A 13,829-nucleotide genomic window follows, 5' to 3' on the forward strand; every position below is an offset into this window, starting at 1 on the left:
TTTTGCCGAGTGTTTGTCGTGTTTTTTGCCGAGTGTTTGTCGTGTTTTTTGCCGGGTGTTTGTCGTGTTTTTGCCGAGTGTTTGTCGTGTTTTTTGCCGAGTGTTTGTCGTGTTTTTTTTTTGCCGATTGTTTGTCGTGTTTTTTGCCAAATATTTGTCGTGTTTTTGCCGAGTTTTGGTCGTGTTTTTCCCGAGTGTTTGTCGTATTTTTGCCAAGTGTTTGTCGTATTTTTGCCGATTGCATGTTTGTCTTTCTACTTTTTAGTACGTAAAGATAGTAGGCGCGCGGTCCCCTCGCTTACTAAATCGAACGTTTTATTCTGGGTGGTGATTCTTAGGGGTAACAATATTGCCCCCTTCTCGTTTTATACTGCACTGTTAGTTTCAGCGAGTCGTTTTAACTCCAAAAAGGGATGAAAAATCGAGGTACAAAATGACTCCCTTTCTGCAGAAATTTACGTGTCAGGCTTGTGGTCATTATCCCCTTCTTTTACTTAACACAATCACTTATTTAATTTGGGGGGCGTGTCGGTGTTCCTATGTGTCTTGTCATGACGAATGACTGTCTGCCTTGTAGGTATATCGTCATGTCGGTCTATATCGTGCTCGTCCTGTATGTGATCGGTGTTCCTATGTGTCATGTCATGACGAATGACTGTCTGCCTTGTAGGTATATCGTCATGTCGGTCTATCTCGTGTTCGTCCTGTATGTGATCGGTGTTCCTATGTGTCTTGTTTGACGGATGACTGTCTGCCTTATAGGTATATCGTCATGTCGGTCTATATCGTGCTCGTCCTGTATGTGATCGGTGTTCCTATGTGTCATGTCATGACGAATGACTGTCTGCCTTGTAGGTATATCGTCATGTCGGTCTATATCGTGTTCGTCCTGTATGTGATCGGTTTTTCTATGTGTCTTGTCATGACGAATGACTGTCTGCCTTGTAGGTATATCGTCATGTCGGTCTATATCGTGTTCGTCCTGTATGTGATCGGTGTTCCTATGTGTCTTGTTTTGACGAATGACTGTCTGCCTTGTAGGTATATCGGCATGTCGGTCTATATCGTGTTCGTCCTGCATGTGATCGGTGTTCCTATGTGTCTTGTTTTGATGAATGACTGTCTGCCTTGTAGGTATATCGTCATGTTGGTCTATATCGTGTTCGTCCTGTATGTTATCGGTGTTCCTATGTGTCTTGTTTTGACGAATGACTGTCTGCCTTGTAGGTATATCGTCATGTTGGTCTATATCGTGTTCGTCCTGTATGTTATCGGTGTTCCTATGTGTCTTGTTTTGACGAATGACTGTCTGCCTTGTAGGTATATCGGCATGTCGGTCTATATCGTGTTCGTCCTGCATGTGATCGGTGTTCCTATGTGTCTTGTTTTGACGAATGACTGTCTGCCTTGTAGGTATATCGTCATGTCGGTCTATATCGTGTTCGTCCTGTATGTTATCGGTGTTCCTATGTGTCTTGTTTTGACGAATGACTGTCTGCCTTGTAGGTATATCGGCATGTCGGTCTATATCGTGTTCGTCCTGCATGTGATCGGTGTTCCTATGTGTCTTGTTTTGACGAATGACTGTCTGCCTTGTAGGTATATCGTCATGTCGGTCTATATCGTGTTCGTCCTGTATGTGATCGGTGTTCCTATGTGTCTTGTTTTGACGAATGACTGTCTGCCTTGTAGGTATATCGTCATGTCGGTCTATATCGTGTTCGTCCTGTATGTTATCGGTGTTCCTATGTGTCTTGTTATGGCGAATGACTGTCTGCCTTGTAGGTATATCGTCATGTCGGTCTATATCGTGTTCGTCCTGTATGTGATCGGTGTTCCTATGTGTCTTGTTTTGACGAATGACTGTCTGCCTTGTAGGTATATCGTCATGTCGGTCTATAACGTGTCCGTCCTGTATGCGATCGGTGTTCCTATGTGTCTTGTTTTAACGAATGACTGTCTGCCTTGTAGGTATATCGGCATGTCGGTCTATAACGTGTTCGTCCTGTGTGTGATCGGCGTGCCTATGTTTTTGGTGATGAGAGATCATCCGGACGCATGTAACGCCATCGTGGCCATCTCTATCATCTTCTGCACGTCAATCACACTCTGCCTCGTTTTCATTCCGAAGGTGATTAGTCTGAAAGATGATTATTTATTCATTCATTTATTTTTTTATTGATATATTTAATTATTTATTTAATTATTTACTTACTTACTTACTTACTTACTCATTCATTCATTCATTTATTTATTTATTTATTTATTTATTTATTTATTTATTTATTTATTTATTTATTTATTTATTTATTTATTTATTTATTTATTTTTGGGGAGGGGTTAGGGGACGAAACAGAAACATAAAGAAAATATTGTGGTGGTGGTGGGGGCAAAACACAATTGATCATTTCTTTATCATTCTTTTTTAAACGGCTCTTGATAGTAGTTTCCCCAGCCTCCCCCCCCCCCCCCCCCTCCCCCTACGGCCCAATTCTTCTACCACATACAAATATCACTTTCAAACGGAACAGGCCCCTGTTACCTGGAAAACGGTCAGTTTAAATCGTGCCCTGGGTTCCAGTGGTCAGTCGCGCCCAGGCTTTTGACAGTAGCCTCTGGTGCTCGGCACCCGTTCGTCGCACGCTCGTATGTTTCGTCTCGCAGTTTGGTATTCGCTTTCTTACTTGTTTCGATGCTGGTGTTAACGGAAGAGCATGAGTAGAAGAAGGAAACTTGGACTCCTTTGCACCATCTCACTACCCATCTCTGCTGATACAGGTGATGGAGATGCGTCGGATGATGGCGGTGGGAGGGCGACCTGAGAATGTGTTCACATCTAATTCCCTGGCGCGCGCCAACCTCCATCTGAATACGATGGGGACGATAGACGAGCTCAACCGACAGCTCGCAGACTTCAAGGCAAAGCTATCTAAGGTCAGCTATCAGCCGTTTTCTAGGATAAAGCCATCTTGCGCGACCGCAATAAATGATTAAGTTTCGTTCATGGCCATTATTTTAGGCTTATTCAGGTTGAAATGATTACCTCATGTGCGGACGAGCATAGTCGAGGGCCAAAAAGCAGCATGCTGCGACAAAAAACACAACACGCAACCCTTCGCACTACAAATATTTTATAAGACAGTTTTCAGCTTTTAGTTTTTTGCTGTTACATATTTCAGTTTACAAGCAGTCAGTCGATCAATTTCTGTCAATTGCAGATAAAAGTCTTGCACCACAAACGAAGTTTGAATCCTATAGTTTAGAGGTTAAACGACGGTCAAATGTGATGTTTTCGTTAAAAATCCTCGTAGGAAGCTGTTCAAATTAACTTTTTAAAACATTCTACAGTAAATTTATTTTAACCCTAAGCCCTAAGCATTCCTGTATGACTTTTCATGGCGTTGCATGCACAATATTGATATTCTTTTTTTCCTTTTTTTTTTTTTGCAGCGTGCTGTTCGGAATTCCAGTCAATCTCTTAAAAGATAACTTTTTCTAGAGTGAAACAGAGGCCGAGACTCTAAGACAGCGCTTGCGGCATTACGAAGAGGGGCCTTCTGCATCTATTGCGAGCACGAGCGAAACAACAGGCGAAGATAGCGCCGCTACCGCCACCGCGGAAACATGTGGCCAGAACAGTGAGCAAAATGCGGAGGAGCTAAACAATACAGAGAGACGCTCCGCTAGAGGTACATAGACAATCCAAATAAGAGCTAAGAGGCAACAAGGAGGCAACATGGACGATACTAAGAAGAGTCCTTACAGACTCACAGAGGCAACACGGACGATACTAAAAAGATGGCAACAGTTTGCAACATGGACGTTACTGTGAAGAGCTCGTGGAGGAAACATAAACGATAGCAAGTAGAACTAGAAAAAACAATGAAGAAGAGCACCTAGAGGCAACAAGAGAGTAGCATACTAGACAAAAAAGCGCTTTATGACGCTTTCCCATTTCCGATATTTCAGCATACGTTCCTTGCGCGATCAATATGAAAACGCTACGCCCCTCTGTTGTGAAAACGAGGTCGTTACCACCATTTTTTATTACATTTTTTGAAAGCCCTTAACTTCAATATTGTTTATGCCAAGTTTTAAAAAAATTCTGGGTTGTAGAACTATTTTAAGGGACTATCACGGTGAAGAGTGATTTTAGCGTCATTTAGGCAATCTAAAAAGACAGTCAAAATCATGCGGAATAATTAAAATAACTATCCAGGTTTATTAAATGACCTTAGATCTTTCAGACAAACAGTATTCTGGTCTGAACTCTTTACATCGAGCGGATGGAAATGGATTGAAAAAGAGACCATGATATGGTCTCTTGATTGAAAATAGTACTTTTAGGTTTCTGAACAGGCTGTACCTTACTCAAACCTTGAAATCGCATAAATAAACAACTAGATCCTTTGCATAAAATTTCTTTTACAGATAATTTGTTCATTTCTTTTTATTACGATTGGGCGAAGTATTCTGGAAGATTTTGCGTTACAGACTTTTTAATAATTTATTAAACTTTCTTAGAACAAGCGTGCGAGTGCCCCTTTACGACTTAAGCCCTGCTCCATATTTCCATACAAAGTTTGAAAGGAAGATCACTTAAAACTAGATCAAGAGGGACAAAATAGTAGTTTTCTATGGCGAATCTCTATGGCGTACCATACACGTTATTATAGCGCCATTTTGACTCTTCCACTCCCCACCCCTGCACTTCACACACAGCAAACGCATTTTAATGCGTTTGAGTCTTAAAAGAATCAATTGTTCGTGACAAAAAATGGGATTAAACAAGAACTGTCAGTTGAGTAAATGATGCTTGCATGTAAACAGAAAAAAACGAAACCGTTTGGTGATTTTTGTTTGCATAATCAACAAGAGTCATTCATTTTCCCTTTCAAAATGTTTTAACCGTCGCGAACAGCTGCACAATAATCCTTTTTTTTTTTCATTTCTGGATGTTTGCACAATATGCTGCCAGCAATTCATTTGTTTTGTGTCTAGCAATAATCACTGGTTTTCACGGGAATATCTTTTACTCCGAAATGATAGTTTATGTCTTCTTAGTATGGAATTTTATGTTTGAACCACGGGCTATATGATAATTTTACTCCGAAATGATGTCTAATGTCTTGTTAGTGTAGAATAAAGCACGTATTCCTACCTAAGCTCGTTGTATTCCCCACGCGTTGCCTCGTACCACTTTCAAACGACGCGCTTTGTAACCGCATTCGACCCCCAGCGTTTTTTCCTACCCCACTTACATATAGTAATAATGATAATCATACAATTTTACTACCATAAAAACACCGAAAGGCTCTTTGGAATAACTGACCGAGTGCTGTATAAACTTACTCTTTTTTTAACCAAAGCCGAGTGTAAAAGAAGCAAGCAAATCACGGAAGCAGCAGCAAAAGAATGTAGAAATACCCTTACCGATTATCACAGCTCGTTGACACCATTCTTTAGCCTTTTGTGGATTACTATCGTTCTTGATTAGATAACGAGTGGGAGGAGAGTATTATTTGAAAGCGACAGATCACTTGTCCTGTAGAACGTGACGAGTACCGAGGAAGGAAAGGACTCCCTATTTATGGATCAGCTACGTGAGATTTTTCGAGGTCTGGTATTTAAAACTGGTATATAAAAAAACGAGATTTTTTTTCATTATGAAAATACGAGAATAAGAAAATCAAAACGAAACCGCGATGTGGCCATTGTCTTAAAAAATATTAAAAAATCAGTAAAAACATTCGCCACACCCTATAGTGCGCGGTGCAATATTTTAGGTGTTTTAACATTTAAACATGTTGCCTACACCAACTGTAGTATTCTCTTTTAGATCCTGATTAATTTTGCCTACTACATCTACTCCGGGCTGCGTGGCTAAGTTTTTGGACTCCGAATACAGTAAATGCTCAAAATCTTTTGTGTACCAGGTTCCAAGTAACTTAGTCCCTGACAGGTTTCTTTTGCTTGTCATTTGAGTTGTCAGTGTAGTTGCTGGGTTTGAGTTATTGAGATTCACCCTTTTTCGAAGGAAACCACAAGCATTTTGGGTTCCAAAGGGGATATAAGAATTGCACGGCGCGCGCTCCTCCTCTTAGTCAGGCACTTCCGGGATCCTATCAAGGTTCCAAGTTTTGCAGTTGACCCTTGCGCTGTGTCTGATGTGAGACAGACGACAAATTACCGGGTTATCAACACTAACAGCGTTAGTTCTTATCACGAGTGTGGGCACAACACTTCCTGTGCGTGCGACAGCGAGGAACTTGCTCCATCCATCTAACTCGATTATTGCGGGTACCCACATTTCATTTTATCAATTATTCGCTGAAAATAGCTGAGAAACGTCGATAAAATCTAATAGGTTTTTACCACTTATTGAATGTCATCCTAAGAATGCTAAACAGATAGACAATCCTGGCTATACCCACCTGAAATTCGTATAGTATGGAAAGAAGTACTCCAGCCATTATTTTATTAGGTTACCTAGCTATGACCTCTAGATTACCAATGCTGTTTCCTTGACCCGGTTGTTGAAAAATGATTCTATTTGTTTTGATGACTATCCCGTCTGCTCTTTCCCGTCTGCGTTTTGCATCTAAGTGACACCATATTGAGCTCGTTTTATTTCAAATGTGATAGTTTATCGTTTGGATTATCAACAGCGTGTTTAAGTGGGCGGGTTATATCTGTTCACGGCATAGTGGCAGCCATAGCTTACCGTGCTGTATCTCACTCGAAAGCTAGGCCCTTAAACAGACGGATGTTTTTATCGAAAGGAAAAGGATAAATGAAAACTAATTAAAAAGGTTTAATTAATGATGAGTAGACTTTTCCTGAGCATCCCGCAAAAATTGAGCTACGACATTCCTCAGTCTTCACAGCACGGCGTCCCATGTCCCATCGAGTAGGCGGTGCTTGAACTCACAACCGCACAAGCGTTCCCGATTGTCACCATAATACTCCTTCGTTAGGCTAAATCAACGTAAAATGGTAACTTCTAGATAAAAACAAAGCTCAAGTCTAATCTGATAGCCTTTATTTTGACGGTAAGCGGTTTGATGTTTTCTGAGACATCGAGTAGGTTTTGGGTGGAAACATCCTTGACACACTGATGACAGGACAGCAGTTGTTTGTCTTCGATGAGTGGCATGTTACATGTAACCCAACCCTGTCTTCCCACTAGGATATATAAACAGCCGCTTGGCCGCATTCCTTTTAGTTGTCAACAAGCAAGAGAAGAGCAAAAGCAAGAAAAGAGCAAGAGTAAAGAAAATTTCAAGGCAAAGATGAAGTTTTTGGTATTTTTGGGTGTCCTCGTTGCATCGGTGTTTGCCAGAAACAAATGTAAGTATTTGAATTTTGACAAATCTTATAAAAACTCTTTATAAACTGATGTGCCAAAGCATAAGACTTTCTTTTTATTTTATCAACGTATTGTAATAAATAAAGTATTAAGTATTAGGTTCCTTTTAACACTATTTCTGCAGTTTTTTGCATTTCCACGAAGAATATGGCAAAGTCAAACAGCAAAAACTTTATGTTGTGATATTGTAATATTTCAACGGGAGAACTTCCCTTTGCGATACGGCATACAGTCTAGCACCCTTTTTCAGGCCATGCTGTCTAGACTGCGCTGAGAATGGCTCACGAAACTCTAGAAGTGTTGAGACCAACACGTTTGCGGACACTAAAGCGAAATAAGTGACATTCGTAGACTGCCATCATGCGTCTTGTTTACTTCGGCATTCTGGCAAAGAAATTACCAAATAAATGTATCATCCTGAGACCGGACAAACCCCTACCTATGCTAGTGACCCACATCAGTGTGATATCCCAAGACCTCTCGGTCTTCATGAGAGGCCTTAGCACTATGATTAAGAATGTACCCAGCAGTTGTAGAGGTGCATTTTCGCGTGTGTCAGTCATCAGTACAAGTGATAATTCCATGAGTTACGCAACTTCGTAGTTGGTAACAAGCAGCAGAAATTGCGTGCGAGATGCACCTATAGCATAAGGTGCTATAACCATTAATGAACTAAATAGCCTTTAGCGCGCACGAGATTTAGGTCATCGACATAATGAGGCGGTGTGCCTCTTTTGCTAAATAACATAAGGAACCGATTAGGTACAACTGTGAATTGCGCTAGAACTACTTATGACTCCTTGGGTTCAACCGCTTGTATAGGGTGCAATTAAAAACTTTAACTCGCGTCTTGTGAGTTCAATTAATTGATATAGATATGGGTAATAGATAAGGCCATTATAACCTCACATTACACTATTCATTATCGAGACCCTTGAGAAGCGTCGTTTTAGAAAATGCACGGGTCATCCTGAGCCAAACTAACAGCATATTGATCTCTATCAACCAGGGAGACCGCTACCCTAAACTATCACTTATCTTTAACTACCTCAGCTCAAAACTCAATCTCGTCACTCCCCTTAGCTCGAAGCATAAGTTTCACGAGAACAAATGAACATCAGTCTTTTTTAAGTGCGTTGTGCGCAGGCCGTAACTAATAAAATGAGCTTCCAGAATTTTTTTTTTTCCGAATAACACTTTTAGTGATTCGATAATTCGTGCGATGTTACTTATCCTATACATCCGCATTTATCCGCTACTTGAGAATAATCGCTTTTTATCTTCTTCAGTTCTCGAAGGCTGTGAAGGGAACATCTACGGGTGCTGTCGGGACGGCAAAACAGAAGCCTTGGATCGCTCCGGCAAGGGATGTGGAGGTATGGAATCGTATGAAAGATGTTAAGGACATTCTGGCGGACACTTTTAGGATGCTTTTCCTGTAATAAAATTATTGACAAAAATACACAAGCTTCGATAGCTCGACCCCTAAAAGCGGGATTCCACTACATAAAACTTTACGGGGAAATAGACCTCATGGGAATTTCGCCTCTGTGTTTTTTAAGATACTTAAAAGTGAATACCAGGACCTTCTCTTGGCAGCACCCTGCTGTTTGTGCTATGAATTCATATGAATTTTATCGACCAGCAGAACAAACCATTTCCTTGGTCATTAAACTGTATAAACATCCATCAAGATAATTTTGGGTTGATGAGAGGCTAAAGTAGATCCATACAACTCATTCACTTTGTGTTTCCGTGACTAGCTTCTATGTTGATATGTCTAGTAGCCCAGCTTAGCTTCTTCTAGAGTCGCCCTCCCCTCCGTGTGTTTTGTCTAAATGTTGACTCTATCCTCGAATGCTTGGTCAGTGTGCGCGTGATCAGTGTGGTCCATCTAAGCGGGTCGAGGCCCTGCCAGTAGACACCCATGGGTGCGCAGCTTGTATACCACCACCATACGGAAACTATTTTCGTTAAACAAATTCATTTATTAGAGCTATCATGCTGTTTTCACTTTATGTGGTTAATGGGGGATTAGTGCATTCAATGATATCAGATGTTTGTGTTTTTTTTTTTGTTGAAGTTTTCCAACATCTTTAATGGATTAAGAAATTGTTAGTAATGGGGATAGGGCAGAGGTGGGTGGTAGCTTTGATCTGTTGTTTACAGATATAATCATGGTAGTTTATCTTATGTATTTCTGTCTTCGATACATTTTTATAATCTTATTATAATTATTTGATTTTTTTTATCAAACCTAGAATAACTAATTTTTTTAATCGCAAATGCGCACCTCAGGTGATCATTTATTCCCTAGAAGGCGCTCGTTTTTGGTTCATATCGTGATGTCTATTTTTATTCCCTAGAAGGCGTTTGTTTTTCGTTCATATGGTGATGTCTATTTTTATTCCCTAGAAGGCGCTCGTTTTTCGTTCATATGGGATTTAGGATTTATGGATTTATAAGGCTTCTACCACTATTACACATATGAAATAGCGGTAAGGTTGACACAACAGAGCACGGCTCCAACTCAAGTGTAACCTCGGTTAGTAAGCACTGTCACTGGGGGTGGTCACTGCCAGAGGGTTTATTGCGTCCCCAGTGGTTCTTTTACGTCCCTTCGGTTCAGGTTTAGTGTAGTACAGCTTGAAGAGACGGGACCTCCAGTTTAGTGTCCTTATCCGAGAAGACTGGAAACACGGGAGAATAACTTTAACTCACTTACACACACACAACGATCACGATAACTATAACGATCACGTCACGATAACAATCACGATCACGATAACGAAGGGTTACGGCGCTGACACACCGTGTGAATAACTAATCCTCTGGTTTTGTTTTCTCGACCAGGCAAACCGGCATATCAGCCCAAGGCGTGCACCAAGTCGCGGTATGGCTGCTGTTGGGACGACAGTCCAGCGTCCTCTTGGGACAAGACTCCCGGCTTCGGATGCCCAGGTGCGATTCTAACTTTTGAATCCCTACTTCCGGATCCGCCACCGATTATTATTTTAGTAGTCTACTGCTAAGATAGATGGATTAAATTTTAGTGGGTTATACTTGTTATCTTACCACTGTCTTATTTTTTTAAAGTCTGTCACGACAGTCGGCCCGTCCTGTGCCGGACATTCCAAAAGTTCTGTACTTCAAGAGCTGGTCCGATGGCCAGAAAGTTCCTAAGGCAGAATTGTAAAATGACCTGCAACTTGTGTTAAGGTAAGAGAACGTCATAGAGTCTTTCAGAGAGCAGAGCACGCACTCAGAACCGAGTAATCTTCAATGAAGTGTTCTTTTAATGTTCGCTTAATCAACGAAGGCAGTTAAAGGGGAATGTTAGCCAGTTTAAAGATTTCATAGGAGAATCCATTCCTTGTTTCTTAACTCGCGCTGCTTTATGGGTATCGCGAATAGACTATTAGGTGGTTTAAGAATCTTAGTGCATTTATCGTTAATGTGCTCTCGAGTTAAATAGGTGTATATAGGGATATTCCTCTATATCGCTTGAGGGGATTGATATATACAGCCTATACTATAACGGCAGGTCTGTATTTTAGCTCCCTACATTTCTTTATAAGCTCTGGCAATGGGGGGTCGCCCAAATCTGAGGGTTAATCTTTTAGGGTGTGACGGAATGCAAATTCAGTGCTAAAAAGCTGTCCGGTTAAAGAAACATAATTTAATACATTCCAGGTCATCCAAAGTCATCATCACAACATACAAAGTCATCATCATCACATGCCATTGCGCACAGGCTGGCATAAGAGTGAACAGTTTTGTGTGCAACTGATGTCGCACGAATCCGCCTTTGTGCGGCTATGACAATGTGGTGTTATCAAGGAGTTCACGCATACACTTGATGGATTGCCAAGTCTAACAAACTAGAAGAAGGCTGCCTTAGGATTCTTTAGCATAAAAAAATGAAATTACGATTATTTTAGCATTAGGGTTTACTTGTGAGGACTTAAGACTTAAGGGATCACGACTAATTGTTCCGTAAGTGAAATAGATAAGACCACCCACCATTAAACATGTCATTATACAGTCATTAAAGTCTTTTTTTATTATTACACCATCAACAAAGTTGTAACTGTTGACGTGAAAGAACACGTCAAGTGATATCAGACGTTTGTTTGTCTATTTTCTATTTTCGTGTGAGCTGACGAGCTTCTACGCCTTGCCTTGTTGTCAACTATAAAACAAAACACAAACAATTAAAGATGAAAGAGTTTTACATATTCCGTTTTTTATTGATAAAAGTTTAGACTCTAAGACCTAAACTCTGACTATGAGCTTTTTTTTTCATTGGTCGTAGAAGAAAGGAAAGCTGTTAAATATCTTACCATCTAAGTGCACATCCCACAAGTCAGCTGGCAGTTGTCTCGTAGGAACTGGCGTGCTGTTGGTCCGCTTCGTCCCTTGCAGTAGCTTCTGAACCGCTTGCAAATGATCCTCCTTTTATCGTGACAAACTGTAGGGGAAAATACCTTTACTCGAAACAAGATCCAAACACTAAAATAAATGTTTATTTGGCACGTGGACGCTCCCTTAGAATTGCAGCTGATAAAGCACCCCCCCCCCCCCCATACACACGCACGCACACACACACGCACGCACGCACACACACACACATACACATTCACATATTCATATAAATCATATTCATATAAGTAAATCATTCTGATTCTGATTCTATTCATTGTCTGACAAGTCCCACACCTTTCGCTACAAACCCACGACCGCTAAAAACCTCAACTAGAGCAAGAGCCAAACCTAAGTATGGCCATAGTCAGAATTGATTTGCTGTGATAAAGGATAAGATTCCCCCATCCACTTCGTTACCCCACATACACAGACACACAGTATCACTTCGCCCTGCACCTCTGACTCTAAACTTCCAAACCTTAGAATAACCATAGTCAAAATAATTTTGGTGTTATCCACAACCCGCACCCGCCTTTATTCCCAACTTACCAGGACAGTCAACGCCCGGTGTAGTATCAGGCCCCTGCGCTGGTGAGTTGTCCCAGCAACACCCGAAAATAGATCTTTCGCATACACGGGGCGCTCGGTGCTCTGTATGACGAAGCACAATTACATTTCAGGGGAAACTGAGCAGATGTTCGGATTCCTAAGGCTTTTTTTTAAGAAAATCAAAGGAACAAGAAATTTCCTGCCCTTTTCCCAAAAAACAAAATAGGGTTGCGAAAAAAAGGAACTTTCGAAAGTGTTAGTCCAGGTACGTTTGGCAAGTATAATTTTTATTTGGAAATTAAGGAGAATATACATGTCAATCACATGTTTAAAGAAAAATAAGTTCAGGTGAAATTTGAATTTTTAACTAATAAAGAATGTTCTTTCTTAGCAAGTAACACTTAAACTATGAGAGATCATTTGAAGTTTGAACTTCAAGACTACTTACTGCACATCCCACATGTCTTAGCGCAGTTGTTCTTCATAAAGCGGAGCCTGTTATAGTCACCAGAGGTAAGCTCGGAGTGGGGCTTGGATCCAAGCTTGCAGAACTTTTGGGTTCTGTCACATCTATTCATCATGTCCATACACATCTCCACTACAACACCAAACATCTATCAATCTTCCAGTGAACACACACACGTGACTTCATTTTACGAAAACTAAACATACAGATGCTTATTGCAGTTTTCAATGTTTTGCGAACTCTCGCCAACGATTTTCAACAGCAAACTCGCCTTCTGGCTTCCTTTATTCAAAATCCATTCATTGGCCAGCACTGACATTGGTTTCAACTCACGCCACTTCTCCTCAGGTGCTGACCAATCAGAAAGCACCAAATTTAATTCCGTTTGTTTGAATGACAGAAGCTAGAAAGCGGTTCAGCAGTTAAAAATTGTTGACGAGTTCTCAGAATATTGCAAATCGCAATAAGAATTAGATATCATATCGTTTTGTGGGCTATTAGGTTATCATTACCAAATATCCTCTGTTATCGGAATTAACAAAAATATTCTCCAGCAGGGCTGTCGAAACAGTCTGCAAACAGTCTTGCTATTTCGTTTTTGAAGAACAAAAGAAAAGGAATTCGTGGTACTGGGACTCCTGTTAGAGCGGACGAAAAAAAAAGGCTACTACATTAAGTGAAGTCTATTTCACTAAAATGTCTGAAATTTATAAAAATAATAAGTTTTCAATCCGACCGTAATGATCTAATCTTCTTATAAAATATCGGCTTTTAGGAATGCGTCTGTTAAATACAAGTAAGCGGCCTGATTACAAGGGATTTCTCTGTATTTTGTTGTAATTATAATTTGAAAATTGCGCTTTTTGTTAACTTGACCGTTGTTAACTAGTGTCTATATATTTTGCAGCAAGATCGTCCACTAACCTCCGCACCCCTCTCCACCGCGCCCCTTGGCGTCTGTCTTGCCATCGGGACAGCAGCCATAGATATTCTGCTTGCAATCCCTAAGGACTGAACACA

General features: G+C 40.7%; 2 protein-coding genes across 3 annotated transcripts; both read left to right on the forward strand.

The window, feature by feature from the left end:
* Positions 1-205: 205 nt before the first annotated feature.
* LOC116613026 (gamma-aminobutyric acid type B receptor subunit 1-like) lies at positions 206-3,873 on the forward strand. Of its 2 annotated transcripts, none has more exons than XM_048724799.1 (4): positions 206-855; positions 1,972-2,131; positions 2,779-2,934; positions 3,451-3,873. In XM_048724799.1, exons 1-4 carry the CDS (start codon positions 773-775, stop codon positions 3,487-3,489), a joined length of 438 nt encoding a protein of 145 aa, XP_048580756.1. In that variant the 5' UTR covers positions 206-772; the 3' UTR covers positions 3,490-3,873. The 2 variants fall into 2 exon arrangements, with proteins under 2 accessions (XP_048580756.1, XP_048580755.1); XM_048724798.1 differs by having other exon boundaries at positions 3,500-3,873.
* Positions 3,874-7,191: 3,318 nt separating this feature from the next.
* On the forward strand, positions 7,192-11,605 carry LOC5506526. The gene is made up of 5 exons (XM_032374950.1): positions 7,192-7,350; positions 8,659-8,745; positions 10,223-10,330; positions 10,466-10,588; positions 11,063-11,605. Exons 1-4 carry the CDS (start codon positions 7,293-7,295, stop codon positions 10,585-10,587), a joined length of 375 nt encoding a protein of 124 aa, XP_032230841.1. The 5' UTR covers positions 7,192-7,292; the 3' UTR covers position 10,588; positions 11,063-11,605.
* The last annotated feature ends 2,224 nt before the right edge of the window (positions 11,606-13,829 follow it).

Source organism: Nematostella vectensis, chromosome 3, assembly GCF_932526225.1.
Source record: "Nematostella vectensis chromosome 3, jaNemVect1.1, whole genome shotgun sequence".
NCBI lineage: Eukaryota > Metazoa > Cnidaria > Anthozoa > Actiniaria > Edwardsiidae > Nematostella > Nematostella vectensis.

What these genes read in the sequence shown, in the direction of transcription:
- LOC116613026 (XM_048724798.1), top strand. Translation starts at nt 773, where the DNA reads ATGTCGGTCTATATCGTGCTCGTCCTGTATGTGATCGGTGTTCCTATG. An exon ending in AATGACTGTCTGCCTTGTAG is followed by an intron (nt 856 to 1,971) that starts GTATATCGTCAT and finishes TCTGCCTTGTAG; the next exon opens with GTATATCGGCATGTCGGTCT. An exon ending in TCAAGGCAAAGCTATCTAAG is followed by an intron (nt 2,935 to 3,499) that starts GTCAGCTATCAG and finishes AACTTTTTCTAG; the next exon opens with AGTGAAACAGAGGCCGAGAC.
- LOC5506526 (XM_032374950.1), top strand. Translation starts at nt 7,293, where the DNA reads ATGAAGTTTTTGGTATTTTTGGGTGTCCTCGTTGCATCGGTGTTTGCC. An exon ending in GGTGTTTGCCAGAAACAAAT is followed by an intron (nt 7,351 to 8,658) that starts GTAAGTATTTGA and finishes TATCTTCTTCAG; the next exon opens with TTCTCGAAGGCTGTGAAGGG. An exon ending in TCCCGGCTTCGGATGCCCAG is followed by an intron (nt 10,331 to 10,465) that starts GTGCGATTCTAA and finishes ATTTTTTTAAAG; the next exon opens with TCTGTCACGACAGTCGGCCC.